Source organism: Oenanthe melanoleuca, chromosome 8 (assembly GCF_029582105.1).
Source record: "Oenanthe melanoleuca isolate GR-GAL-2019-014 chromosome 8, OMel1.0, whole genome shotgun sequence".
Lineage (NCBI taxonomy): Eukaryota > Metazoa > Chordata > Aves > Passeriformes > Muscicapidae > Oenanthe > Oenanthe melanoleuca.
Genome location: NC_079342.1, coordinates 19030579 through 19055947, shown reverse-complemented (window position 1 = coordinate 19055947; position 25369 = coordinate 19030579). Strand labels below are relative to the sequence as shown.

General features: G+C 50.7%; 1 protein-coding gene across 2 annotated transcripts; it reads left to right on the top strand.

Annotated features, from left to right (window-relative positions):
* Positions 1–3849: 3849 nt before the first annotated feature.
* Positions 3850–25357, top strand: MOB3C (MOB kinase activator 3C). 2 transcript variants are annotated; one of them, XM_056498030.1, is made up of 5 exons: positions 3850–4368; positions 4908–5078; positions 11301–11800; positions 20472–20674; positions 23785–25357. In XM_056498030.1, the coding sequence occupies exons 3-5, from the start codon at positions 11383–11385 to the stop codon at positions 23812–23814; spliced, it is 651 nt and encodes a 216-aa protein (XP_056354005.1). In that variant the 5' UTR covers positions 3850–4368; positions 4908–5078; positions 11301–11382; the 3' UTR covers positions 23815–25357. The 2 variants fall into 2 exon arrangements, with proteins under 2 accessions (XP_056354005.1, XP_056354006.1); XM_056498031.1 differs by having other exon boundaries at positions 3965–4368; positions 4915–5078.
* Positions 25358–25369: the final 12 nt, after the last annotated feature.

Sequence of the window (25369 nt, the reverse complement as noted above, 5' to 3'; positions counted from 1 at the left end):
GGTGTCACATGGCTGAGGAGGAGGGGCATGTGACTGTGGGGGCGGGTCATATGGCCAGGGGGGTGGGGCCACGTGACGTCAGGGGGTGACATGGCCCAGGGGCGTGGCCACGTGTTTATGCTGCTGGCCTGGGAGGGGGCTGGGCTTGTGTGAGAGGTGGATCTTCTGATCAGTGATAGTGGTGGCAGTGCTCTGAAAAATTGGCTAATTAGCTAATTGTCTAATTAAGTAATTATTCAATTAACCAATTAGGTGTGTAATTAGTTATTTCTTTTATTAATTAGTACTCCAGCTGGGAGTAGGCATGTAATGTTCAATCAAGGTAGTTACTAGTTACTCCCATCTGGAGTACTAATTAGGGCCCCTATATATACATATTAAAAAAAAATGTCTGGTGAAGCACTAGAAAATTTCAGGCTCCCATGGAGTAAATATTTTTATTTAAATAATAATTTAAAGTTGTTTTGTTGGTTTTTTTTTGTTTGTTTGGTTTTTTTTTTGTTTTTTTTTTTTTTTTTTTTTTTTACTCCCAGGGAGCCTGAGCATTTCTACTGCTGCTTTTATATTTTAAAGCTAGAAAGGAAAACCAAGTTAGAAACAGGGTTAAGAGAAAGTTAGAATGAGAGAAATAGAGAGAGAAAAAAGAGAGCTTTTCTGTACATGTCTCATTCCTCTCTGGGAATAACCAGAGCAAACCCACTGCCCCTTTGCTCTGGTTTCTGGTGGGCACGGGCACTCACAGCCCTCAAGCCCTGCCTGGGAGCAAGCATCTCCCCGGCTGCTGCGGTGGCTGTGCCATGAGGTGCGGTGCAGGCACTGTGTGAGAGCCCAGCACGGTGCTGGGGCTGGCAGGGGCTCCCCCCCATGTCCTGACGAGCCTTGTAAGCTGCTGTGCTGTCCTGGGCCTCTTCCTGTGCCTGCCCTAGCTCCGATGGAGCCTCCCAGTGCTCTGGGCTCGCTTCCGTCCCTGCTTCCTTCCCCCGAGAAATTCAGCCCTGCACCTGCCTGCAGGAGCGAGGCCAGCATTCCCCTCTTCCTTCCTCAAGGCAGACAAATGCCCTCTTCACAATAACACATCCCTCCTTCCCCAGACCTGTCCCTTGGACCTTTTCCTCTCTCCCTGCTTCCCCTCCCCACACCTGGGTGGCTCTGTTGGGCTCTCCGCTCTGTGAGGTTTCCAAAACCTCACATGGGGGATGAGTCCCTGAGCAGGAGGTGCTGCTGCCCCTGTGGACTTGTGGGGCTGTAGCTGATGTCACTCCAGCCCTCCTGCTGTTCTCCTGGCCCCTCTCCTTTGGCTCCAGACTTATGAGGGTGGGAGGATCCCATCTTGCCTCCAAGTATTTTGGCTCCATCTTGCCTGGATGTAAATCCTGGCTGCGAGTTGCCTTTGGGATCTTTGCTGTTCGGCCAAGCCCCCTCAGTTTTGGATTTCTGCCCATTTTCTGCAGTGATTTCAGTTGAAAGTTTCCTCCTGGCTTGGCATTTGCTGTAGGGAGTTACATCTGCTCCACAGACCTCCACCTCCTGCTCACAGGGTCTGAGGACATTTTGTTGTTTCCTGCATCCCAGGTCCCCGGGATAAAGGACAGCAGCATTGCTCGGCCCTTACTGGGACTTGGGGCGGTTGTAATGAGCATCCAGCATTTTGGGGATGAGAAAAGACTTTGCCTGAACCTGCTGGAGTCAGGAATGTGGCTGGTTTGCCAGTGACCAGGAAGAGTCTGCTGGATTACTTGAGCTGGATCCTGATTTTAGGGCTATTACTTTGACCTGAGACTACCTGCAATGACTGTGAGGGATTCACTCATGAGCAGGGCGAGGCTGATGTGGAAAAGGCTCAGCCTGCAGGTCCAGGGAGGATGCACAGAGCTGAGCTCTGAAGTCATGGCTGTTGTACTGGGTTAGCTGATTATGGTAGTGGGAAGAAGCTGAACAGATGAATTTGACAGCCAGTACTTCCCTCCTGCCTCAAGAGCTGTGCAGGGCACTCCAACTCAAGGTTTTACCCTTTCTGCAGATGTGAGACACCTCAGCCATCTCATGCTGTACTGGATTGTAATGTTTTGAAAGCAAAACTAGTGAGAGATTCCATGTCAGAAATAAAATTTAATAGGAAAAAAAGTGAAAAATTAAATGCATGCAATAGTACAAAAGAAAAACAACTGACAGAATACAACCTGACACCCTGCTAGTTAGTGTGGTTAAATGGTAGCTGCAGTTCTCCTGCAGTGACAGGTGTGGTTCAGCTGAAGCAGTGCTCCTGTAGGAGGTGCAGTTTTCCTCCAAAGGTCCAGTGATGATGTGGAAAGATCAGTTTTCCTCTGGAATCCAGTGTAAAAAGTCTGCCTTAGTGTTCCAAGTCTCAGTTTTTATCTAGGTAGGAAAGGCTTGGCTCCTCCCCTGGGTGGAGCATCTCCCAGTGGGATGATGTAATTTTATCAGTCATACAGTGGGACTCGATGGGACATTAACAGGAGATATGTCCCAGGAGGGAGGATGGGTTGTGGAGAAGATAAAGAACATTGCCCCACCTGGTTTAACAGCTGGCCCATTAACAGAGAATATCTCCCACGGAGATAAGGATCACTGCCTCTCCTGGTTTCAGCAGGTGGTGATAGAATACATACTTTTGGTCACATCCTGTATTGCAACCTAAGCCATGGATGCAGAGCCCAGGTGAATCTTGCATGTCCTTGGTGTGTCCTTCTCCTGTCACCTGTTCAGGACCTGAGCTTCAGCCATGTCCCAGATGGGGACAGTCAAGGGGCTTCTGGGGCATGCAAGCTCCAAGTCCTTTCAGCTCCAGTCAAAAGTGATCCACCAGTGGCTGCTGCCTGATGAAATGGGCCTTACAGGGTCTCCTTCACTTCTAGTAAGACGCTGCTGCAGGTGCCAAAGAGTTTCTATTGCACCTGCACCAAACCAGCCTTGCAGAGAGAGGGAGGATAGGACAGTAAGCCCAGCATTGCAGGGCTGGGCTGAGCTCCCTCGTGGCTGGCTGGTCTGGGAGGCTGCTGGACAAATTTATTTGTAAAGAGTGCCTCTGAACATTGTGCCTCAAGAGCAAATCCTAGCATCACCTGCAGCTGAGGAGCCGTGTTCTGGGGAAAGGAGTCTGGATCCTGCAGAAATGCATCCTGCTGGATGCACAGGCACATGGGTTGGGAGATAAATCCACTGCTGCAGCACCGGGGATGCCAGGAAGGGTTCGGGGTATCAAATCCTGATCCTAAACCCTCCAGCTTTATGCAAACGTGCCCATCAGCCACATCCTCCTTGCCCTGTGCCCCAAGCCCCAGCTCGCCCCATCACCTGCAAACGCTTGGCTTGACCTGAGTTTAACACACATGTAAGAAAGGCTGGAAACGTTTCCCTCACTAGAACTGTGCCGGTGCCAAACAACTTGCAGGCGTTTCAGTAAGGCCAGAGCATCACCCATCTCTTCCCCGGGCAGCGACACGTCACCGTGCCAGGAAGGGACCGCGAGTGTCGGGGCCCTGCTGTGCCTGCCCCTGCTGCGACACCCCCCAGCATCACCGGTGGGTACACACCGGAGTTCCACCCGCTCTGTCTGACCCCACAGCGGATCCCGGCTCCTGCCAAGCCATCCCACGCTGGCTGGCCGCTCCTGCCGGCGCCGAGCGCGCTGGCTCGGGCTTGCCTTTGCTAGCAGGATTTAAATAGCGCTGCGAGCTGCAGAGCTCACCCCACCTCCGGCAGACACCGAAAGTAAGTGCTCTGTGCAGAGAAAGTTTTTCTCGTTCTTTCTTTTCCCCTCTCCGGCATTTCTGTTTTGGATGGCATCCAGCTTGGCCTGGCACGGAAACCCCCGGCTGTGTTTTTTGTGTGTGCAGAGCGGGGAAGGATGAAGGGAGACGAACTGTGAAAAGATGGGGGGAGGAGGGGAAAACACTCCGGGATTTCATCTCCGTTCCGCAGCTCGCTGCTGTCCTGTGGAAGCGGAGGCAGCCAGGGAGGATCTCAGCGTGCGGGAATGCTGCGGGGCGCGGGTCTGGCGGGTGCGTGCCCACCCCGCAGCCCGCGGATGGGGCGGGCTGGCAGCCCCGCTTCCGAGCGGCTTTTCCAGGGACAGCTGGAGCTGCCGGCAGGGTCAGGATGTGACATCACCGACCGGAGAAAAACCCTCGGCCCCCGTTTCTCTAACGAAACCCCCGTGAGCGCTGGAGCGAGGCAGTTCTCCCTTCGGCTGCTGCTGCCGCCATCCCCAATAGTCCCGAAAGAGAGCCTGCCTTGGACTTCGTATCTTTTTAATTTTTATTTTTTTCCCCTTTTTTTCTGAATAAGAGCAGAAAGTGCAGCGGAGGGATTTATTGGAGACTGGAAGCCGCCGTGCCGGGGGATGAGGTGAGTCCTGGGAGGTAAAAAGCCACACCGCGCTCCTGGGGATGCTCCTGGCGTGCTCTTCAGCGCGAGATGGCCAAGAGCTGGGGTGGCATTAGCCTAGAAAGGAGCACTTCTTCACCCGGCCGGGCCACGGACGCCTGCAGAAGGCTCTTCCCCTTCCTCTGGGGTGTCCCAGCTCAGCAGCCAGTGTGTAAATACCAGGGATCCCCAGTTTTGGGGACGCTGGGCAGGGATCTATGCGAATGACCGGCACGGGATGCGCAGGGAAAGGAGTTCCTCCGGGGCAGGGGGACAGGCAGGGACAGGGGGACAGGCAGGGACAGGGGGACAGGCAGGGGCAGGGGGACAGGCAGGGACAGGGGTACAGGCAGGGGAAGGGGAAGGCAGCACACGCGTTTCCCGAACGGGACAGCCCCGGCAGCGGCTTCGCCCGTGTCGGAGGGAGGGTGGAAAGTTGTGGGCGGGGGAACTGGGTGAGAACAAGCGGTGGAGATGGGTTTTCCGCGGCTGGCTTATCTCCTCTCGTCTTCTTCCTTGAGCTCGCAGGCCTGGAGCTCCTGGGATTTGGAATTACGGCTGTGGCAACAGAGTAATCACCCTTGGGACTGAACCAGAGCTGTTGGACGCCAGTGAGGCCATTGGACACTTCTTTTTAGGACTCACAGCAAGTTACTGGTAGCAGCAGTGAGATCTCAGCTCCCAGGAATGAGGTACCCCAAAAAGCCCCCAGCCCCACTGGGTATCACACCTAAAACGAACGGGACATGCTGCCTCTAACGTGGAGAGATGCTGCTTTGCTCTTCTGCTCGGAGGTGTCATGTGTGATCTGGGGAAACGTTTTTGGTGCCTTTGTGCCAGAGAGCTGCTGGTGGTGTGGCAGGGAGGCAGGGCAAGGAGCAGGACAGAGCTGGGGACAGCAGGGGACATCTGCAGGGCGGGTGTAAGCAGTCCTGTTCCTGGAAGCCATCCAGGTCCGTTTCTCACGAGCTGGGGATTTCCAAGCACCATGTGAGTTGGGGGAAGAACCAGCACAGCTTCCCACTGGCAGCTGTCCCCAGCTGGAGTGTGGGGGTCTGAGTCCTGCTCTGCTCCAGGGATTTGTGCTCGTGGATGCTCTCGTGCATCTCTGCAGCACCAGGGGAGTTTGCACAGGGGAGGTTTGGCAGCAGGGAGATGCTGCTGAGAGCCCAAGGCTTCTCTGAAGCTCCCCCAGCCCATGTGCTGGGCCTTGATCCCCCTCCCTGCATTTTGTCTTGGCTTATTTCCTGGAATTCTCTGTCGTTTAGGTTATATTTGGGATCAGCAGCCAATAACCCTGTTTCTCACGGACAGCCCAGCTGGGGCTTGGCTCCAGCAGGAAGCACAGAGGGAGTGGGGTCAGTGCCCCAGGGCTCTGCTCACCCAGCACCCTCCTTCTGCAGCCCCCCTTCCTTAGATGATTACAAAGCTGGAAAGGCTTGTAAAGAGAGGGAATATGCTCCCTCCCCTGGAAGCACCATTTGCCCACAGTCCCTCCCTGGTCTGGGCTGCAGTGTCTGCAGCTCAGGGTTGCTTGGGAGAAGTCTTTGGGGCATGAGTCCCAAGAAGCAGCCCTGCTTGCAGAGATGCTCTAGGATTGGCTGAAGACTAAAGTGCCTCTGGACTTCTTTGGGGCTTGAAGGGAAGTTCAGACAGGGCTGCTGAGACTCCTCAGCCAGGCAGTGAGGCTTCCTAGAGCAGTGAAAAGCCAGCTGGGGCCAGCAGGTTTCTGGGCAGACTGTCCATCTGGAGGCTGTCTGTCTGTCTCAGGGCTCTGCCACATGGTGGCTGAGCTGATGCTGTCCTCCTCCTCCATCTGGGATGGGGCTGGTGGGACTTTCACACTGCCTATGGTGGGGAGATGGGAATCCCCTGAAGCAGAGAAGCCATGGATAAATGGGTTCCCCAAAGACAAGATCCCCCAGGGAAGCCTGAGAGAGGTGGTAATTAACCTACACTTTGCTCTAAGGTGCCTGTAGCTGGATAGGTCTGTGCCCTGCCTCCCTGGCCTCTTCCCAGAGCAGTGGGAGCTGGAGTCTCCCTGCAGAGCTGGACCCCTGTTGTGCTCCCCAGTGCTCCCACTGCCCACGAGGGTTGGATGGTGCTGCTAACACAGCAGTTTCCAGGCAGATGCTTCTGCCAGTGTCACTGTCTTGGGATGGATCCAGGGAGGATGCACTTGGAGCCATGGGAGGTGCTGGTGTCAGAGCTGTCCTCTCTCCTTACCCTTCACGGCTGTTAGTGCTTCCCAGAGACACATGCAAAGCACTTTTTCCACTGAATCTTTTGCTGTTTCAGCCCTTAATATAAAGGGATCCTGGAGAGGGAGATCAGTTTTGGAACTGGGGACACTGAGGCAGGGAGCCAGGGACCAGCACTGTGACCACCATTCCTGCTGGGTTTCTGGTTCTAAAGCTTGTTTGGGCTCAAAACCAGAGGTTTCCTTTGGTGACCTTGCCCCCATGCCTGCAGGACTGTGAGGAGGAAGCCACTCTCCCACAGCTCTGCCTGCTCTTTCCTTTTGTTTCGTGGTTTCTAAACCTTTCATAGTTGTTTTTAGTTTACAACAAAGCCTTTGCTCCTCTGTGGTTTTCAAATGAAAGAAAGAAAGAAAGAAAGAAAGAAAGAAAGAAAGAAAGAAAGAAAGAAAGAAAGAAAGAAAGAAAAAGAAACTAGTTGAGATAAAATAACCAACCCTCAAACCTGAAATTAGCGAGTAAGTCTGACCCTGAGCTTGCATCCCTCCCATCCAGTTCATTTCCTTTCATCTCTGGACTTGCCAGCAATCTAGGACATCAGTTTTTCACATGTCTGTGCCTGCTACCTCCCCAGCAGTGGTTCTGCCTTGTCCTTGCACAGCTTAACCCTGTGCTTTTTTGGTTTTTGCTAAACCCCACTGAATTTTGTTGCTGCTGCTGCTTTTAAAACCAGAAGCAGGACTGAAGCCAGCAGCAAAAGCAGGGGCAGGACTGAAGCCCAGCAGCCTTCATGGACAGGGATGGGATTTGTGGCCACTCAGCTGGGTTTGTAGCCAAGCTCCTCAAAGCCAAGGCTGTTCTGGGAGTGTGGATGGGGGGTGAACGCTAAGGACACCATGGCATGGATGTCCCATGGGATATGTCAGTTTCTTTCCTCCCAAAAGCTTTTCTCATCCTCTTCCAACCATCCTTTGTGGGACACAGGGTGACAGCAGGACAAGTCTCCAGCTCCACCTGCTTCACTCCTTGTCTGCTCCCAGGCATAGGATGAGGTTTGATTTGGAGATCTGCAGATGCTTCAGAAAGGGATTTGTGGAGTGCCAGCACTGCTCTGTGATGGGAACTGTGGTGTGGGGAAGAGGGTTTGCATCCTTTGCCAAGGTTCCCCTTGGAAAAGCTTTGATTTTGCATGTGGGAATGAGGGCAGAGAGCTGCAGGCTGCTGCCAGGGCTGGGGCGGGACCTGCACAGTCCTGTTGTAGGAAGTTGCTGTCTGAGCCTGTTGGATGGCACTCCGCCCTTGGGACTTCCCAAAACAGTGTGAGCAGTGATTAGGGCTTGGAGAGAGCTCCTGCCCCACCCCAAGCCCCAGTGGACCACAGCATGATTTCTAGGAACACGACAGCCCTGAACATCAGACTCAGCTGAACTTTGTACCATAAACCTTGGAAGATTTCCCATTTTCCATCTCTTTACATGGATCTGCCCCAAATACTTGGTTGATGATGGAAGAGCACCGGTCGGGTCAGATGCATTAAGGTGGAAACTGGGAAAATCTGATTTTGCATTGGCTGAGGCCCTTCTCCACCAGATAGACTCAGGATGTATTTGGGTCAATTCACAAAGGAGTTTGCTTTTCTTCCCAGAAAACAGGTGGGTGCTGAGGGGAATCTGCAAGGGTGAGAGGTGGGATCTCATGTCCTGGTCCTGGCCACCACTGCCCCCTTACCTCCCTCTACATCCATCTCTCTGAGCAGTGAAAGCTCTGAAGTGGAGGACAAATGTGTTCTTTGGCTTAGCTCCTCTCTCTGCTTCTTCAGGTCATAAATCCCAGGATGTATTTTTGGCTTCGTGTTAAATATAACTTCTGGAGAACATTTTTCTCCAGTAAAGATTAACAAGGTCTTTTAACAACTTGGTGATTTGGTAGTGGTGATGATGAGGATCCTGGAAAGAAGATTGCTGCCTGGGGGGCAGAGAGGCTGCAGTGCTGTGCTGGTGTCCTCTGCAGGCTCAGGGACAGGTCAGCTCCGAGCACTTGGGCAGCAATGGGTTTTACTCTCCATTCCCACTCCAACAGATGTGTGATAAACCTGGCAGATGTTTAGCAGTTTTGTCGCTCCTTTTTTTTGAACTGATGTTTTATTCAGATGGTGCTGAACCACGAAGCACATTTCCCACCTGCCTGATGAGTGAGAGCATCTTGCAGGGTAACACAGAGATCCAGCTGTGGGTGATGCAGGGATGCAGTTGTAGATGAGTTACAGGTCTGGCTGCAGCAGATGTTTATTTCCCAGTCAGCGGCTCAATATTTGAGGAGTGATTGCAGTGTGAGGCACTAAAAGAGAGCTGATTTCACAGCTGTCAGCCCCTGTAAGTGACATGTTTGAAGGGATGTTGTCTGCTAGGGTGGCTGCTCATCACCATGGAACAACCCAGTCTCTGCATGGAAGAGTCTGCAAACAGCAGCAGCTCCTGAAGCAGAGCAGATGGAGCCAAGGCCAGAAGAAATGGTGACATAGAGAGATGTCTGTTGGCATGACTTCCCTTGCTGAAATTCCAGGGAAACATGGCTGCAGGGCCAGGCACTGCTCAGCCCCATCATTCCTACTTTGCACTACGGGCAAAGCCTCCTGAGTGCCTCATCCTGAGGGTATCCCAGCACTTCCTACATTACTAAATTAGGATCTCTGTTGCAGTGGTTATATATAAATATATATGTATGTATGCATACATAGTTTTGAAAGCGTTATGTGTTAGCAAACTCCCCAGAAGGCTTTTTTTAGAGGTGTTATCAACAGGATGTGCTTGAATATGTGGAATCCAGGAAGTCCTGGATAAGGGCTTTTCTTTAGAGCCTTGCAGTGCCCAGAGTCCCACGGGATCCACAAGGACTGCTGCAGCACAGGCCATTCCCAAGGGACAGAGAGGAGTCATGGCACCATGCTGGCTTCATCAGGTGGCATTTTGGAAAGATCATGCTCTTTTTTTGAGGTGGGAAACAAGCTCTTTGCCATGGTTGGAGCAGGGGAAGGAAAAGCATCCAAGAAACATCCCCCAGTCTTTGCCCTGAGGCAATAAATGAGGGTGACAGGGATGTGGCAGTTAAAATTCCACCCAGCAGCATGAGATGAGGAAGGTCTGCAGATACCCTGGTGTTGAAGTCATACTGCATAACGCTGTGTGATGGCTGTGGGGCAGAAAGCACCTAAAAAACACTTGTTTTGTACCTGGGTACAGCAGAGCATGGTGGGGTTTCACTGTGCTGTGAGCTGAGTAAGGGTGGCAGAGTTCTGGCTCCAGCCTGTGGGAAAGGCTGTGGTTATGCACTAATGGCATTTGTGCTGGGCTTCCCATCCACACCAGGGGTGCATCCATGGCAGGGTTTTACACGTGCTGGCTGCAGTGCAGAAATCCCCACCAGGCAGATCCTGCAGGCATTGGGATGAGCACTAGGTCCTACTGCTTCCCAGTGATGACTCCAGGGTGAGCCTTAAGGGAGCAGAGGGTTTCACTTGAGAGAGGTTTAGCTGATCACAAAATAGGACCTGCCTCAGGCTCAGGACAGAGTTTAGAAAACAGAATTTAAATAGCAAGATTTTGGCTGAAGTTGCCTTTTAATGATGAATGTTCATCCAAGGTTTTCACCATTCTCTCCTGCTTGTGACTTTGGGCCAGTCACTTCCCTTTTCCATAAATATTTTCCTTCCTTTTTTCTTAACTGCTTCTCCATCTCTTCCCATCAGGGGGAGGCTGTTGGAAGACTTTCTTTTCCCTAAGCCTCAGCAAGGCATTTAGCACAAGGAGGCCTTGGTCTCACAGTAACAAGCACTGGTGATTAGGGCAGGTAACAAAATGCACAATTTCAGCCCGTCCAGGACAGCTTTGTGTGGATGGCATTTCCACTGGATCTCAGGGAAGAAAAGGAAAATCCAGCCCTCATCTGTGCTGCTAATCTTGGGCAGGAAGGGGTGAGCTCAGCACTTTGCTGAGCCCTGGAGTCACCCAGGGCAGCAGCCCCAGCAGCACGAGGACTGCCTGCATTGTGTGCATCCTGGCATGTGCTCTGCTGTGCGCTTCCCTTCTTCGGACGTGGGTTTTGTTCTTTTGGACAAACACAGCGGGCAGAGCAGCAGAAATAATCCCCCCTTTTCCCACTGATGCCGGCGCTGGGGCTGTGTGAACCAGCAGCCAGCTGCGCTCGCAGCGCCGCCCCCGGGGCCCTGCCTGCCAGCCACTGCTGCAGGGTCAGGGCTTGTTTGTACAGAGAAGTGCCTGGGAAAGAGATGCTTCCCCTCTGCCAGGAGAGGAGAAGGCCACCAGAGTGGGACTGCCCCAGCTGGGGAGCTCTGCTGGTATCATGGCTCTTGTTTTATTGCAGCACTTGTTGGTAAAGGCCTGGAGGGGAGAGGTTGGCTGGAGCCTGGTGAGCTCCTGGCATGCTCAGGAGGGAGGAGGGGCTCTGTCCGCCCCATCTGTTGGCCCCATCCAGCTTTGCATGGGGCACATGTGGCAGGGCTCAGCCTCTCCAGTGCCAGCAGCTGCTGTGTGAGGTGGCAGCAGCAGCTCCAGGTCAGCCTGGTGGGTGTGAAGGGGCCAAAGCTCACTCCAAATCTAGCAGTGGGGCCAGCCAGCACCCTGGTGCGAACCCCTGCGAGTGTGCCCACACATGCAGCTGTCTTCATGTGTGGCTGAAATGTGCCTCTGTCTCCTCCAGAAACCTCCCTCAATGAAGACCCCAGCCCTGGGTTTCACGCTGCTCTGAGCCCCTGCCCTCAGCCTGGCCGGCCCTGCCCGCCATGGCCCTGTGTCTCAAGCAAGTCTTCAACAAAGACAAGACGTTCCGTCCCCGGAAGAAGTTCGAGCCGGGCACGCAGCGCTTTGAGCTGTACAAGAAAGCCCAGGCCTCGCTCAAGTCCGGCCTGGACCTGAGGGCAGTGGTGCAGCTGCCTCCGGGCGAGAGCATCAACGACTGGATCGCCGTGCACGTGGTGGACTTCTTCAACCGCATCAACCTCATCTACGGCACCATGTCGGAGTACTGCACCGAGAGGAGCTGCCCCATCATGTCTGGGGGGCTCAAGTACGAGTACAGGTGGCAGGACGACAGCAAGTACAAGAAGCCCACCAAGCTGTCGGCCCCGCAGTACATGTGCATGCTGATGGACTGGATCGAGATGCTCATCAACAACGAGGACATCTTCCCCACCAGGATAGGTGAGCTGCTCTGCTTCCCTGCAGGAAAGCTGGGCTTGGAACTGGGGCGGGTTCCCAAGCTGCTGGTGCACCTCAGGGTTGGTATTGATGAACTTTGTGACTCAAAGTATTGTGGCATTTCCTGTTCCAGGCCTTTCTCAGTGTCTGTCCCACACCCTTTAACTCCAAACTGAGTTTGGGATTTCTCATCCCACTACTAGAGGATGTGGATCACAATGTTCTCCTTTTCTGTGCTTGAACTTAGTCTGTGTTTGTGAGAAATGAAGGCTGGTAGGTCATTAGCTTCCTTGCCTTTTCTTGAGAGGTTGAGCTGCAGGGCTGGCTAGAAGTGGACATGACATCCCTGCTTTTCTCTCAACTAATCAAGTCAATTTCTCTCTGCTTTTCCACTTACATTCATGGTTCCAAGATCCAACCCTTGCTGCTTCACTTCACATCCCCTTTCCATCTCAGCCCTGATCATACCTCACATCTTGCTGTGTAGCTGAGGCACTGCTTGAGCAGAGATGCCTGTCCCTGGGATGTGACCTTGCCACTGCCAAGGCCCAGGGGGTATAATGCACCTCTTCAAAAAGCTTGGCCTTAGGAGCTTGCAGCAGCTGCCAAAGGCAACACAGCTTTCAGACTATCCCCTGTGCTGTTGACCTGCAATGCTCAGCAGCTGCCAAGGCTGATATTAGCTGCTACTTAGTTTTTTTTTGTCGTTTGGGGAGATGAGTTCAGAGGCTGGAGCTGATGGGGCTTCCAGAGTCTCAGGTAATGTCTTGGAGAAGTTGTTTTTCAGATGGAACATGAAGCTATTTGACTGTAAAAAAAAAAAAAGATTTAAGGAGTTTGGCAGGGGGGGAAAGGCATAGCTTTGCAAGTCTGCTTGACCTCTTTTGTTTGCCAAGCAGACAGAGCTGTATGAAATCAGTGCAGCTTAAGATTTTCATTAATATGCTGGGAAACATTGAAGAAAATAGTGTGTGTGGGATTGCTGGCATTACTCACTGTTGTAGCCCCATTTGGCTGTGCTGTACATGTAGCTGTACTCTGGGCCAGCAGTCCCAGCTCTGCTGGGGACAGAAAAGTCCCTGTTCATCCTGGCTGCACAGACTTGCTGCTGCTGAGGGGTGAGACAGCAGCCACAGGGAGCAGGGCAGGTGCTCTTCTTCCCGAGGTGGCTTGTCCCCAGGGAGAAGACCTGCATGCCATTCAAAGCACAGGCACAGATGTGGATTTACCCTGTTTTCCCTCCAGCCAGAAAGGCATGTCCTGTTCTGATTTCAGGCTTTCAGATGGATTTGGGATGTGATGCTGCTTGACAGTGCTCTGGGAATAAAGGGGGTATTAACAGCTCAGAAAGCAGGCAGCCATGGGAGGGACATTGCAGCACCCTCTGCTCTCCCACATCTCTCTGAGGCACAAAAGCCCAATACAGTGATGGTCCTGGTGGTTTTCACCTCATTTCTGGCACTTCTCCCTCTGAGTTGTAGCACATCCTGATGTGGAGAAGGATGGCTGGTGCCTCTGGCTTCCACTTCTCCTTCCGTTTCAGCTTGGGGCAGCTCTGGGTGAGATCCAGGATGACTGTAGGTGAACATGGGTGAAACCCATTTCTCTCCTCTTCCAAGGCTGTTCCTGGGGTCCCTTTTCCAAGCCCTTTTGTGGTGGGGACCCTTCTGTCCCCTGAACGACTTCAGGCCCTGTGTCAGCCTATTTTGGTGGCTTTGGCCTCACACAAGTGAAGGGGAACTCAGGCTGAGGTTGCACTCTAAAACACATGAAAGGCTGTTGGGGGAGGCAGGGGGAGGAGGGAGCTGGTGGCACTTTGTCATCAGTGTGTCCCCAATTATCTTCCTTTCACTGGCCTGCCTTGTTCACTGGGTAATTGCTTGGCAGCTCTGGCATTTCAGAAGATGGAGTGTTTGGCTGAAGGGAATACACTGGAGAACAGAGGATGTGGGACCCCAAAACAGTGGCCAGGGTGACCAAACAGAGGTGCTTAATCTCTCTCCTAAAGAGCAGGCCCTTGGGAAAAGACCCAGGACAAGGGGAATAGGGCATGAGAGGACACAGAGGAGATGTGAACTGTTTTAAGGAGGGGAGAGGAGCTTGATGAGGTGATGAGGGGAAATTACAAATGTCATACTTTGGAGCTGTGGTGAGACTCTTGGATGTGTGCAGCAGAGATGGGATTTAGCATGAAGGTTTGTTTCACTCCTGCTTGTGCTGGAGAGGTCCCTGGGCACAGCTGGCCACTATCTCAGCTGGTGTTTTCATGAGCTTTGTGCATCTCAGCTTTCCCTCCTGGCCCCTCTTTGCCATGTGCAGTAAAGCTGTCCCAGCAGAAAGATTTCCCTGGCTGAGCCACCTGACCGCAGACAAAACAGACTTTTCTCTTTTTTTAGAAGCAGCAAGTGCTTTCCAAACTCACAAAGATTGCTGGAGGCTCCTCCACCAGCATCCTCCTCCACCCAAGAGCTGCACAGCCTGAACAGCAGTGATTTAGCAGGGCTTGCTGGTAGGCTCCTGACAACTGAGAGGTACCTCATGGGTCACAGGGGGAAAGCTTTCACCTCAGCTAGAAAGGAGCAGAGGTGGTTCACTGACCTCTGGGCTCACAGGGTCCTTAGGCATCACAGGGGAGACCTTGGCTGGGGTAAATGCTCACAGCTCCAGTGACCAGAGCAGAGCTGGGCTGATTTGCACATTAAAACATCTGTCCATCACCACATGCCAGAGGTGGGAGGGGAGCAGAGTGACAAACACCTTTGGTTTAGCCAAGCTGTGTGATGCAAAGCTCTTGGCAGCTCTGCAGTGAGGCCAGAGGGACAGCTGGCATCTGACATGGCAGGAAGGGAGCCCAACACCAGCAGACAGTTTGTGACCTGGCAGAGTTAACCAGCAGGACTGCAGCCCTCGGATGCACCAGTAGAAAATCCCTATGGTGGAGATTATTAGCAGGTCTGGGGGGCTGCCAAGCCCCCTGCATACCACAGCAAGGGTTGGGGGAGATACTATGTCTTCCCCATGCCAGGGAAATCTACCTGCAGGGCTCCATCTCACTGTCTAATCTTTTCTCTGGAGTGGGAACCTGTTTGTCAGCCAGTTAAAATGAGACAAATCCCTGCATGGCATGAGCTATGCCAGCCTGATAGCAATAAATCTACAGAAGCAGCAGCTTTCCCAGACAACCCATATCATTTGGTGTGTGCTAGTGCTTTGTTTCCACTCTTCCAGCCAATGTAATTGTCCTGAAAAATACATTTAAGTGGAGAGCAGGCATTTTTCCCATGCAAGGAGAAGAATAAATGATTCTGCAGGTGTACTTTCACCAGCTGGTAAAACTATATCAGTGGATTTATTCAGTGAGTGGCCACATGAACAGACTATCACCTGGAAAATATCCTCTCCTGCCAGTGATTGCTGTGCCCCGTGGTGCCTGGTGTCAGGGAGCTGCTGCTGGGCAGTGCTGTGCTGAGGAGGAAGGATGGCTGGATGGGGTTCCAGGTTCCATGGCTGTGTCAGCACTGGTCAGCACAGCATCAGGCTGCTGGTTGCACAAGGCCAGGTGTCCTCCATCAGCACCCTGGTGCCTGCTGAAACCTGCCTGTTGTTAAATGAGAGCAGACACAGGGCTTGGAGCAGCCTCAGCCTGGAAACGCCCCCTGCTCTCTGCCAGATCTGCCTGTGGCTCCACAGAGCACCGGCCACAGGAGCTTTTATAACAGTTCTTGGAAAGCTTTTCAAAACTCAAACCTGTCATTCAAGCAGAGTCCCAAAACAATTATTAAAACCAGAGAAAATCTGGTGCGAAATTATCTGATACATTCTTGCCATAACAACAAGAGAAAAATGTTCAGAATTCAGGTAATTATTGGTGTTCTCTCAGCTGGCTCTTTTTTACATTTTTTTTTTCCCCCTGCTTTTTTTCTTCTGAAATTAATGCCATGCCAGCTTGCAGCTGCCATCATGCCATTAGTTTTAAACAGGGCTTTAAAGACTTATTTTTAGGGAAAATGAATCACGAAACACCACGATGGCCAAAATGAAATTGAGAAATAACAACAACAATTCATCACGAAGTTCACTGAATTACTGCATTTGCAGAGGAAAAAATACAATTGCCAAGAAGCAAAATAGCTTCTCAGTACTGATTCATCATGAAAAATTTAAATTGGCTGGTGTACAAGTACTGGGGATAGGAGATGGCAGGAAAGATCCAGGACCCTTTGGCAGTCCCTTACCCTAAGCACAGGCACTTTGTTACTTGTAATTTTAATTTCCTTTTACACATGCTTTCCTTATGTTTTGAAGCAGACAGCACAGAGTGGGGAAAACAGATTTCTTGGAGCTTTAAATCATATCTTGGGATTTTCAAGCAAAACGTCCAAGACAAACTAAAGGTGCCAATTTATTTCAGGGCTATGAGTCACTCTGCTTGGAGTGAAATTGTACCTGCTGTACTTACAGCTTTTTGCCTTGGCTTGGAGCAGAAATTCTTCCCAATATCTAAACTAAATATCATGCAAGAAGAGTCAGAGGGTGGCTGCTGCCTACCAGACTGTGGGCTTGCTGCTGCTTTCTCCAAGGTTGCTGGATGCTGAGCACCAGGGAATTAAAGGTAAAGGTAATTTCAATGCTTTTAAATCAGCCCAGGTGGGTTTTGTGATGCTCTGCTGTCCCCCTGGGGCAGCTAGACTACCATCAATGGGATGAACTAGGATGATGTTTCTTGGTCCCTGCAGGTGTGCAGGACTGGGGAGGGTGAAGCAAACCCTGGCAGTGTCACCCTGTTGGGGCAGTTTGTCTAACCTAGAGGTCCTTCCTGGCTTTCCCCAGGCCTGCTGTATTTCTGCTGAGAGGACATCTCAGCCATGCAGGGCCTGTCCCACTAGCCTCTTCCATCTGCTACTGTCCCTGGTTTGTGCCACCTTTGAGATGGAGCAAGTCCCCTAAGCAAGGGCCACCAGTGCCCCACTCCCAAATGCCATTTACCAGTGCACTGGCCACACTGCACTGGGGTTTCTGTGCTGGCTGTGCCTGGCCCAGCCTGGCAGGGAGGTGGGAGCCCTGGGGGGAGCAGCTTCCCCCCTCCATGTGTGGGGAAGGCCCACATCACTGCAGCTGCTGTTGCAGTGACCCCTCCCAGCAGCTCTGGTGGGACAGCAGCGAGCTTGGCCGGTGCTTAGTGTGCAGCTGAGCACCTGCCAGGGCAGGACAGGTGTGTGTGGCCAGAGGTCCCTGCCCCATGGCTGTCCCCTGGCTGGGACAGGCTGCAGGGAGGAGGCACAGCCTGTTCCCTCCCTGGAGGGATGCTGGAGAGGATGTCACACGTGCTGTCTGCTGGACATCCGCTGCACTAGCAGCGCTGACCCAGGGCAAGCTGCATTTGTGCCAGATCCTCCTGCTGCTCTCAGTGCAGCCTTTACTGCACAGCCCTCTTCTTTCAGCTCTGGGCAAGGGGATGGGGTGTTTCCCAGCTCCCCACCAGCATGGCCAGTGCCTGCAGGGGCTGCTGTGGGTTTCCTCCCAAGTCACTGGAGATCAGCAGCGAGGCACCACTGCTGCAGAGGCAATCTGCACATCAGATATCCGCCCTGCTTCCTTCCCCAGGGGAAGTGCTTTGATCAGCTGGCACAGAGCCCTGTGCCAGATGCAGGGTCCAGTCAACCATCTCTAGCCTGTGTTGAGGGTCCTGGCCAGGAGACAGACGTGGCTGCAGCACAGGGAGAGAAAGCAGGACTCTGCTGTGCCTCCCTGGGCAGGTGTGGAAGCCAGAGGGAGAAAGAGTCAGAGCCAAGTGGTCCCAAAGGACCATAGTGAGGGGTGAGTCCTGACATGGGACCTGCAGAAATCCATTAGTGACAGGCAGCCAGCACCACAGCCTGGCCATGCCTGGAGGGGACGGCCACACACTGACACCTGGTGATGGACACAAAGAAGGGCAGCTCAGCCTCAGCTCCTGGGAGCTTCCCGTGCTCCTGGTTCATGGGAAACACAGTGGTTGAGTATCCAGAAATGAGCTTGAAGGTCCTGCCAGCCTGATAGTGTCTTACCATATATCATTAGGTTTAGGAGTTCAACAGCTCCTATACTTGCTGATGACCATGAGATTTTAATTAGCTACCTTTTAAAGATCCTTTGTAATTCAAACTATTCTTTGATTCTGTGATTTAAACTAATTCCCTGTTCCCTGATGCAAAAGCTGCCTTTGGAGAACCCAGAATGTAGCTGGAGGCCTGTCTTCTCTAGGTCTCCCAGCTGCCAGCATGTCCATGAGGACTCACTGGTGACAGATGTGTAAGACAAGACAATTCCTGGCTAACCTCAGGACAAAAGCTGTGGAAAGCCACTTGTCACCATCTGCCACGTCTGGAGGTGGCCCATCTGACAGCAGGATCTGCACCATAGATGCTGTCAGCCCTGGGAGCCTGAGATCTGTTTGATCTGCTGTCACTGAGCTTATTTCCTTCTCAGCTCAGGACTGGGTTGAGGATTGCTGCTTTCCTTCACTATCACTTTTTGCAGTTTGGCAATAAATTCCCGGTGATGGTCAGGTCAGATTTCTCCCTCGCTGCCTGCTTTGACTGGGGAGGAGTTGGTGACTGGGGTGGGGACAAACTGAAGGCAGCAAATGCCTCCCTGCCTGCTCCTGGGCACCTGCTGAGATCCCAGAGAATGACAGCCTGTCCAGAGCAGTGTGTATTCCCCAGTCACTGCCCTGAAATGTGCATTCACCAGAAATCATTTACTGTGGTGAGCTTTATTTTAAAAAAGTGTTTTTTAACCAGTTCTTCAAAGCTGGTCTGCAGGGGCATGTCTGAGTCGCCAGTTGGGTGATTCCAGCTTTTATTTGCTCAGCACATCCTCACTCAGTGCAGAAAGCTCAAATGAAGCCATTGATGAAGTGCCATGTTCCTCCTGACTGCAGGGGAACCTGGAGAGCTCTCTGATCCCTGCCTCTGTCAGAGCAGCAGGCAAGGGTGCTGGGCAGAAGCACTTCTCCAGTCACAGCTCTAAGGTGTTGGCATAGCCTGCTTGTACTTTGCCAGATGTGAGCACCTTTCCTGAAAAGTCCTATGGGATCTGCCAGAGCTGGCAGTGAAACAGGTCATGCAGGAGCAGCCCTGGGGCTGCAGTGTGCTCGTGGTTATGCAGAGCAGTGGCCACAAATCAGTCTCAAAGACCAAAACCACCTCTCTGTGTGATGCTGAGCCAAGATCTGTGTCCTTCTCCAAGTGCTGGGACATCCAGATGTGGCACGAGCACAGGCGCTTCAGTCCTGCCCTCTGCTCCAACTCTGCGTGCAGGAAAGGGAGACTGGGCTGGGCTCAGGGTGACTGCTTTACACCAAAAATAATTTCCTTTTATGATTTCCAAACCCAACACCTGCCCAGCCCTGGCAATTGAAAACAGGCTCCACACATGATGCTGGAAGGATCCTTTGTCTTTACCACCCATGGAGGAGAGGGGCTCAGCACTGCTGCTGGGAAACAAAACTGCCAGGAGCCTTTGGGAAAAAAACAGTTTTAATTGCTTAGCAAGGCTGGTGAGAAAGATTCAAAGATAAAATTAATTTTTAATTTTAATTTTTTAGCTAAGAGATTTGCTGATGCTTTCTTGTGCACAAAATGTGTGAGCTGGCCATGGTTGAGCAGAGTTTGTTTGGAAGGATTTTCAAGAGGTTATGTGCTGCATTAATAAGAAGCTGAGGGAGGAGGCTGGTACAACCGTGGGAAGGGAGGTTTTTATTTTGTTCTTTGTGCATTTGCATTGAATTGCTCTGGGGAGAGGAAGAAGCCTCAGGAAAACAAGTATCAGTTGTTTCATTCTCCTCCTCACAAAAAAAAAAAAAACAAACAACCAGCCATGAAAAAGTTTAGTGTTTCAAAGCCATGTTTCCTTTAGATTTACCCCAAGCTTTGCTGGCACTGATGGTATCACACCCTGAGATTTTCCTTGTGATAGCAGTGTATTTTGAAAAGGGTGGTACAAAGCTGAAAGTATAGAGCCAGGTGTGGTGGGTCCCATCCTATGAGGATATCTCAGGATTATACAGGTGTAATAAAATTACAACGCAAACATCATTAAGATGGGCGGTTTTCTTCCTGATTTAATGAGACATTTTATTGAAATAAGGATCAGGAAAAAGGCAGAAACCCCACCCATTTCTGTTGATGCATCAGAAGTGATGTTTGAGGGTGTGAGGAGGAAGGAGAACAGTACAAGCCATGCTTTTGAGGTCACAGAAAGGTGTTTTTTCTGGTGAGAGATGGTTTGGCTTTGTTCATGGACCTGGCTAAATACAATTTGACTTGTATTGTGCCTGCACAGGCTTGTAGGGGAAAGGCAGGGAGAGAGGGCAGAAGGATCTTCTGCCACATCGCTCTGGATTCAGCCAGATGTGGAGAGTTGTGGCCTCCTCAAACAGATAAGGAATCTTCTCTCCTATGGCAACTCTCCCAATCCTGAGCCCATGCCTGTGTGAAATTTCTAGTTGGGCAAAGAGGGACTCTGTGGGAAGAGCTCAATGGCACACTGCCCCAGAGTCACTCTTGGCATTGGCCAAGGGTGTCCTTCCTCGTCATCTGTGACTGCCTGTCAAGCATGACAGAGACATTTAAATGCTAACTGTTTGTTTTTTGGAAATGTTCAAATATTCCAATTTGCTTCTGCTTTGCAGGTGTTCCCTTCCCCAAACAGTTCCAGCAAGTTTGCACCAAGATCCTCACCCGCCTCTTCCGTGTCTTTGTCCATGTCTACATCCACCACTTTGACAGCATCATCAACATGGGTGCTGAGGCTCACGTCAACACCTGCTACAAGCACTTTTACTATTTCATCAGGGAGTTCAGCCTCATTGACCACCGGGAGCTGGAGCCTTTGGTAAGGAGTGGTGTGGGCTGGGCACAGCACTGGGAGGTTTGGGGTTGGGGCTGACTACTCTGAGCAGTGCTGACCCTCTCTGGACTCTTGTGGCCACCCTACCTCAGACTCACAGTCATGCTTTCTGTCCTGGGACCATCAGCCTTAGTGCTCTAAGAGAGAAATTCCCAGCAGCACCAAGGAAACCATTGATCCTTTCTTAACCTTTGCCTCTGTTGTCATGTCTGTGAATTGACCTTCAGTACCCTTAGGGCCACCACAGGGTAGTGTCCCCTTAGTGACTTGGTAGCTCTAATGCAATTTGCACATCAAAGTGTTTCCTGCCAGTTGTGCCCCCATGGCTTTCAGGAGTCAGATTTGAAACAAAGTCTCTTCTCCACGTTTTTCTTTTAGCATTCCCTGCTTGAGATCCTAGTGTGAATTACACTGAGGCTGCAGGGAAGGCAAGTCCCAATAGGACACAGCTTCAGACAATAGCTGTCAAGGCCGTGCTTCACTGGATTCCCAGTTTCTCTATGCCTCCCTTGGGAAGCAATTAGCCAGGCAGGAGGTGAGAGTCCTTGACAACAGCAGGATTTGTGAGAAGCAGAGGCCAGACAGCTCAGGGCTCATAAACTAGAAAATGCACATAGTTGGCTTTGTAAGAGAAGCAAGTTTGTCACAGACAGGGTCGAGTGTAGTGTGACCTAAGGAGGACATGTTGCAGTGAAGAAAGAATTAATAGAAAACCCAGTAGTTTGCATGGTGTGATAAGGGCTGGGCTGCAGAAAAGGCCATATCCAGCAGCAGAGAGTCAGGGAAGACCAAGAGGATATAATCTGAGAAAGAGCCAAAGAGTCCCAGCTGCTTGCTTAGGATCTGGAGGTGGGGGAGATGCCCCTGCCCCTAAGTGCTGAGCACTTTACTCCTCTGCTTTCATTTCATTCAGTCAATTTTCTGCCTATTTGCTCTAATAATGATTTAGGGGGATGGAGAGATGATGATCTAATCAGAGAACAACAGTATTGACTTTAATTATTTTGTAGAATTCAACTGTAACACATCACAATGGCCCTCAGCTCCAGAAAATGGCAGCTCAGTATCACTCTGTCCTCTGTCAATGTTCCTCATGACAAACCTCTTCAGCATTGCTATACAGTCCATAATAGTGTCATCTCCTTGGAGTGCTGCTTGCTAATGTAAATAATTAGCACCTGGGAGCCAAAGCAGAGGCTGACTCTGCTAAATAGGCTTTCAATGCCAGTGAATCACATGCAACATGAGATGATTGATGGGTCTGCATAAATCTCAGGTGAACAGATTCATTCCCTGTGATGCAACCACTGTCAAACTACAAGGAAATGAGACACATTTGCCCCTGGTCTATCTGTGTCTCTTTGCCTGCCATCCAAGCCTCAAGCAGACAACCACAGGGTTGAGAGGAAGGACCAGGGAGGAGGGAGAGGCTCCTTCCCTCAGGCAGTGAGTTGTTTTAGGTGTCTATGAGAGTGTCCTGCAAGCAGGCTGCCTCACCAGCCCACACAGCTGTCCTAACCTTGCATTGTTAGTCCCCATGAACCCCACAACAGACCTCTAAGCTTCCCACTGGCTGAATCTCCCTTTGCTGCTGTCAAACTTCTGTGGGATGTGATTTCTTAGCAGCAAATCTTGGGAACTGAGAATGAGATCCTGTGTACAGCAGAACTAGAAAAGGCAGTGATTCACTCTCAGTAAATGAAGGAATGTGGGGCTGGAGACAAGCCCTGCACTCACTTCCTTGATGAGGGCAGCTCGTGGTGCTGGGCTGCAGCACTGGCAGGGGTCCAGCTGCTTGCTGTGGGGATTTCCTGAATGTGAGGAATGCCTTGGACATTTGGAGCTGGTCTGAGGAGCTCACTGATGACTTATCAGCCCACTGGTCACTGCAGTCCCTCCTGTTCATGGCTGCTTTTGTGCATGGTGGTGTGCTAGTGGGGTGGGCATACTGCTGTTGCAAGAGGATGTGCACAGTCCTCTCACCCTCCTCTTTTCCTTCCCAGATGTTTGCAAACATTTCCTGTTTACAATGTGATTTTGTGGCAGAGCATCAACTTTTCATTTGATGGTCAGGTTCTGTACTCAAGTGATTTTGTATGTCACTCCTACAAGAAAATCCTCTCTTTGCCACTGTCCCTGATGGATTTGAAAAACAAAGTTCTCAGCACTGAAGATCAGAGTTTGCTACTTCTGTCTCCCTTGGTTATATAACTAAAGGGCCTTTTATAGGATTACTCAAAGGTCATCCTTCTTTCCTAGTTCTTCTTTTTTCAGAGTTGCATTCTTCCTTCTCCACGGACCAGTCCTACTTCCAATCTATTTTAGAATAGATTTTGCACTTTTAATGTGCAAAACTTCCTCTAGAGTGCATGGAGGGACCTGTGGGCACACAGATTCACAAACCCAATGAGCCAGAATCACACTTTTCTCACTGCAGGATTTTCAATATACTAGTTGAGCATTTTAAGGCAAGGACAAATACCATCTTCCACCAGCTGAAAGCTGGACACCTTCCTAATGTAGCTGACATGATGCCATTCTGGCTAAAGAAAAGTCTGTAATGCTAAACAGAGCTTGGTCTTGTGGAGGTTTCCTGTGGCCCCTGTTATTAGCACTCATTTGCATTGCAGTGTGACTGTGGGATCCCTTGCTGTAACCACAGGTCCTCTGGGTGAGCTGTGGTCAGCTCCTGGAGCCAGAACTGGGAGCAGCTCCATGTCCCATCTCCTCAAGGCTGCAAAGAGAGGCTGTGACAGTGGCTTTACCTTGTCTGGCTGCTCTGCAGCTGAGCCAGGAGCAGGACCTTCATCTTTCAGCATCTCAGCCAAAGCTCTCTCCTTGGACTGCTCTCAAGGCTAGGGCACAGCCAAAACAACCTTGTGCCACAGAGACCAGGGAGAGTGCCAGCATGGAGCTGCTGAGGCAGCTGAGTTCCCAGGAGAGCTCATGGGAAATAGAAGAAGGCTCTCCAACACTCCCACAGCTGCTTCCCTGCGTTGGTTTTGGACACCTCCCAAACTGCCTGACACATCATGCTACTCAAACCTGTCTTTTGCACTCACTGTTTCTTTCTTTTCTCTCCCCCTTCAATGCAGAAAGAAATGACAGAACGGATTTGCCACTGAAGTTTTCTGGCACACAAACTCAGCTGGCTCACTCAGAGTCCAGTGGGACAAGACACCCTGTGGTGGGAGACCTGCTCCCTAGGACTTGCTCTGGCCATTCCAGCTCCTGTGAACACTGCAGAAGAGCCTCTTCAGGCCAGGGCTGAATCCTAAGTTTTCCAAGAACCTCTGGACAGATTTTTCTTCTTTTAACAGATCCCAATTTCTGTTGTATTGTTCCTGTTTTAGAAAGCCACTGATTTACTGGAGAATGAGGCAAGTCTGGTTTACTTCTAAAAGGTTTACTTTTGCACACTCTGATTTCTAAGACTCAATCCCATGTCTGACATCAAATTTTCAGCGACCTTCCCTCTTGTTTTGTCCTCAGCTATATTGATCTCCAAATATTTTGTTAGCAATTCCTGCCTGTGAGCAGGTGTGACCTTGGCCACCAGGTAATGCCTGTTACCTTTCCCACAGGCAGTGGATTTGTGGTAACACCTGAGATCAGCCCTGCAAAGCTGATGCCATTTCATCCCACTGCCTTCACATGGTTAGTTGTTATGTGCTGCTTTTAACCATGAGCTATGAATATCTCCTTCTGCCCTAATTCATGGTTTACCAAAGGGACCATTTTTCACTTCAAGGGATGTGAAAGCACATTTGGAAAAGGGAATTTGATGATGTTCTAAGATGCATCCAATACTGCTTGTACTAATGGCAAGTGACTGAGGAGGTGAACTAGGTCACTATTCAGTGTGATCAGCACAATCTACCTGAGAAAGTCTCACAAAGTGGTGAAAAGAAGCTCTTGCCAGAAAACAACATTTTCAACATGTCAGCATTTCCTGATGTGTTGTCTTGGCTCAAGATGGGCAAAATGCTGGTTGTAGAAACTGTTGGTTTTCCATTATCCAACCTTACAGCAGGTGAAGAAGGACTCATAAGAGACACCTTGACTCTGTTCTCAAGGTCCCCTTCCAACCCAATATTATTCTGTGATTCTTAAGCCTTTTTGACCATCTGCAAGCATACTATTGCTACTGGTCTGTGCCTTTACTCCATTGAAAGGTATCATGTCTCACAATTTCCTCCCCTTCTGCTTGCAGTGCCTGATAATTAGTGTTGTGTTCCCTGTGCCATTTTAATTTTGACAAAAATATTTTTATTTTTCCTTTTTTATTGTTTTGGGGGAGTGAACATTTGTCTGAGCCACAGAATTGTTATGTTTGTGTTTCCTGCTCTTTTTCTGGGAAAGTTTTCTATATCTGACACAGATAATATTTATAGTCTGGGGTTTGCCCACTTTTGGGGTAGGGAGGGGATGTGGATAGAAAATGTAAATGTTTGGGACAACATTAAAGTGCACAAGTGAATTTCTAGTGCTCAAAGCACTTATTTTGTTGTGAAAATCTATTTTTTTTAATCTTGTGTACCAGACATATATTTTTACATGGAAATAAAACAGAGCAAAATGAACACAAAACCACCTGCGACATCATTCCAATATTCTCTGTGTAAAATAATCGAATAAACATATTTGCTCTGTTACTAATTAAAGAAACATTAATAAGCC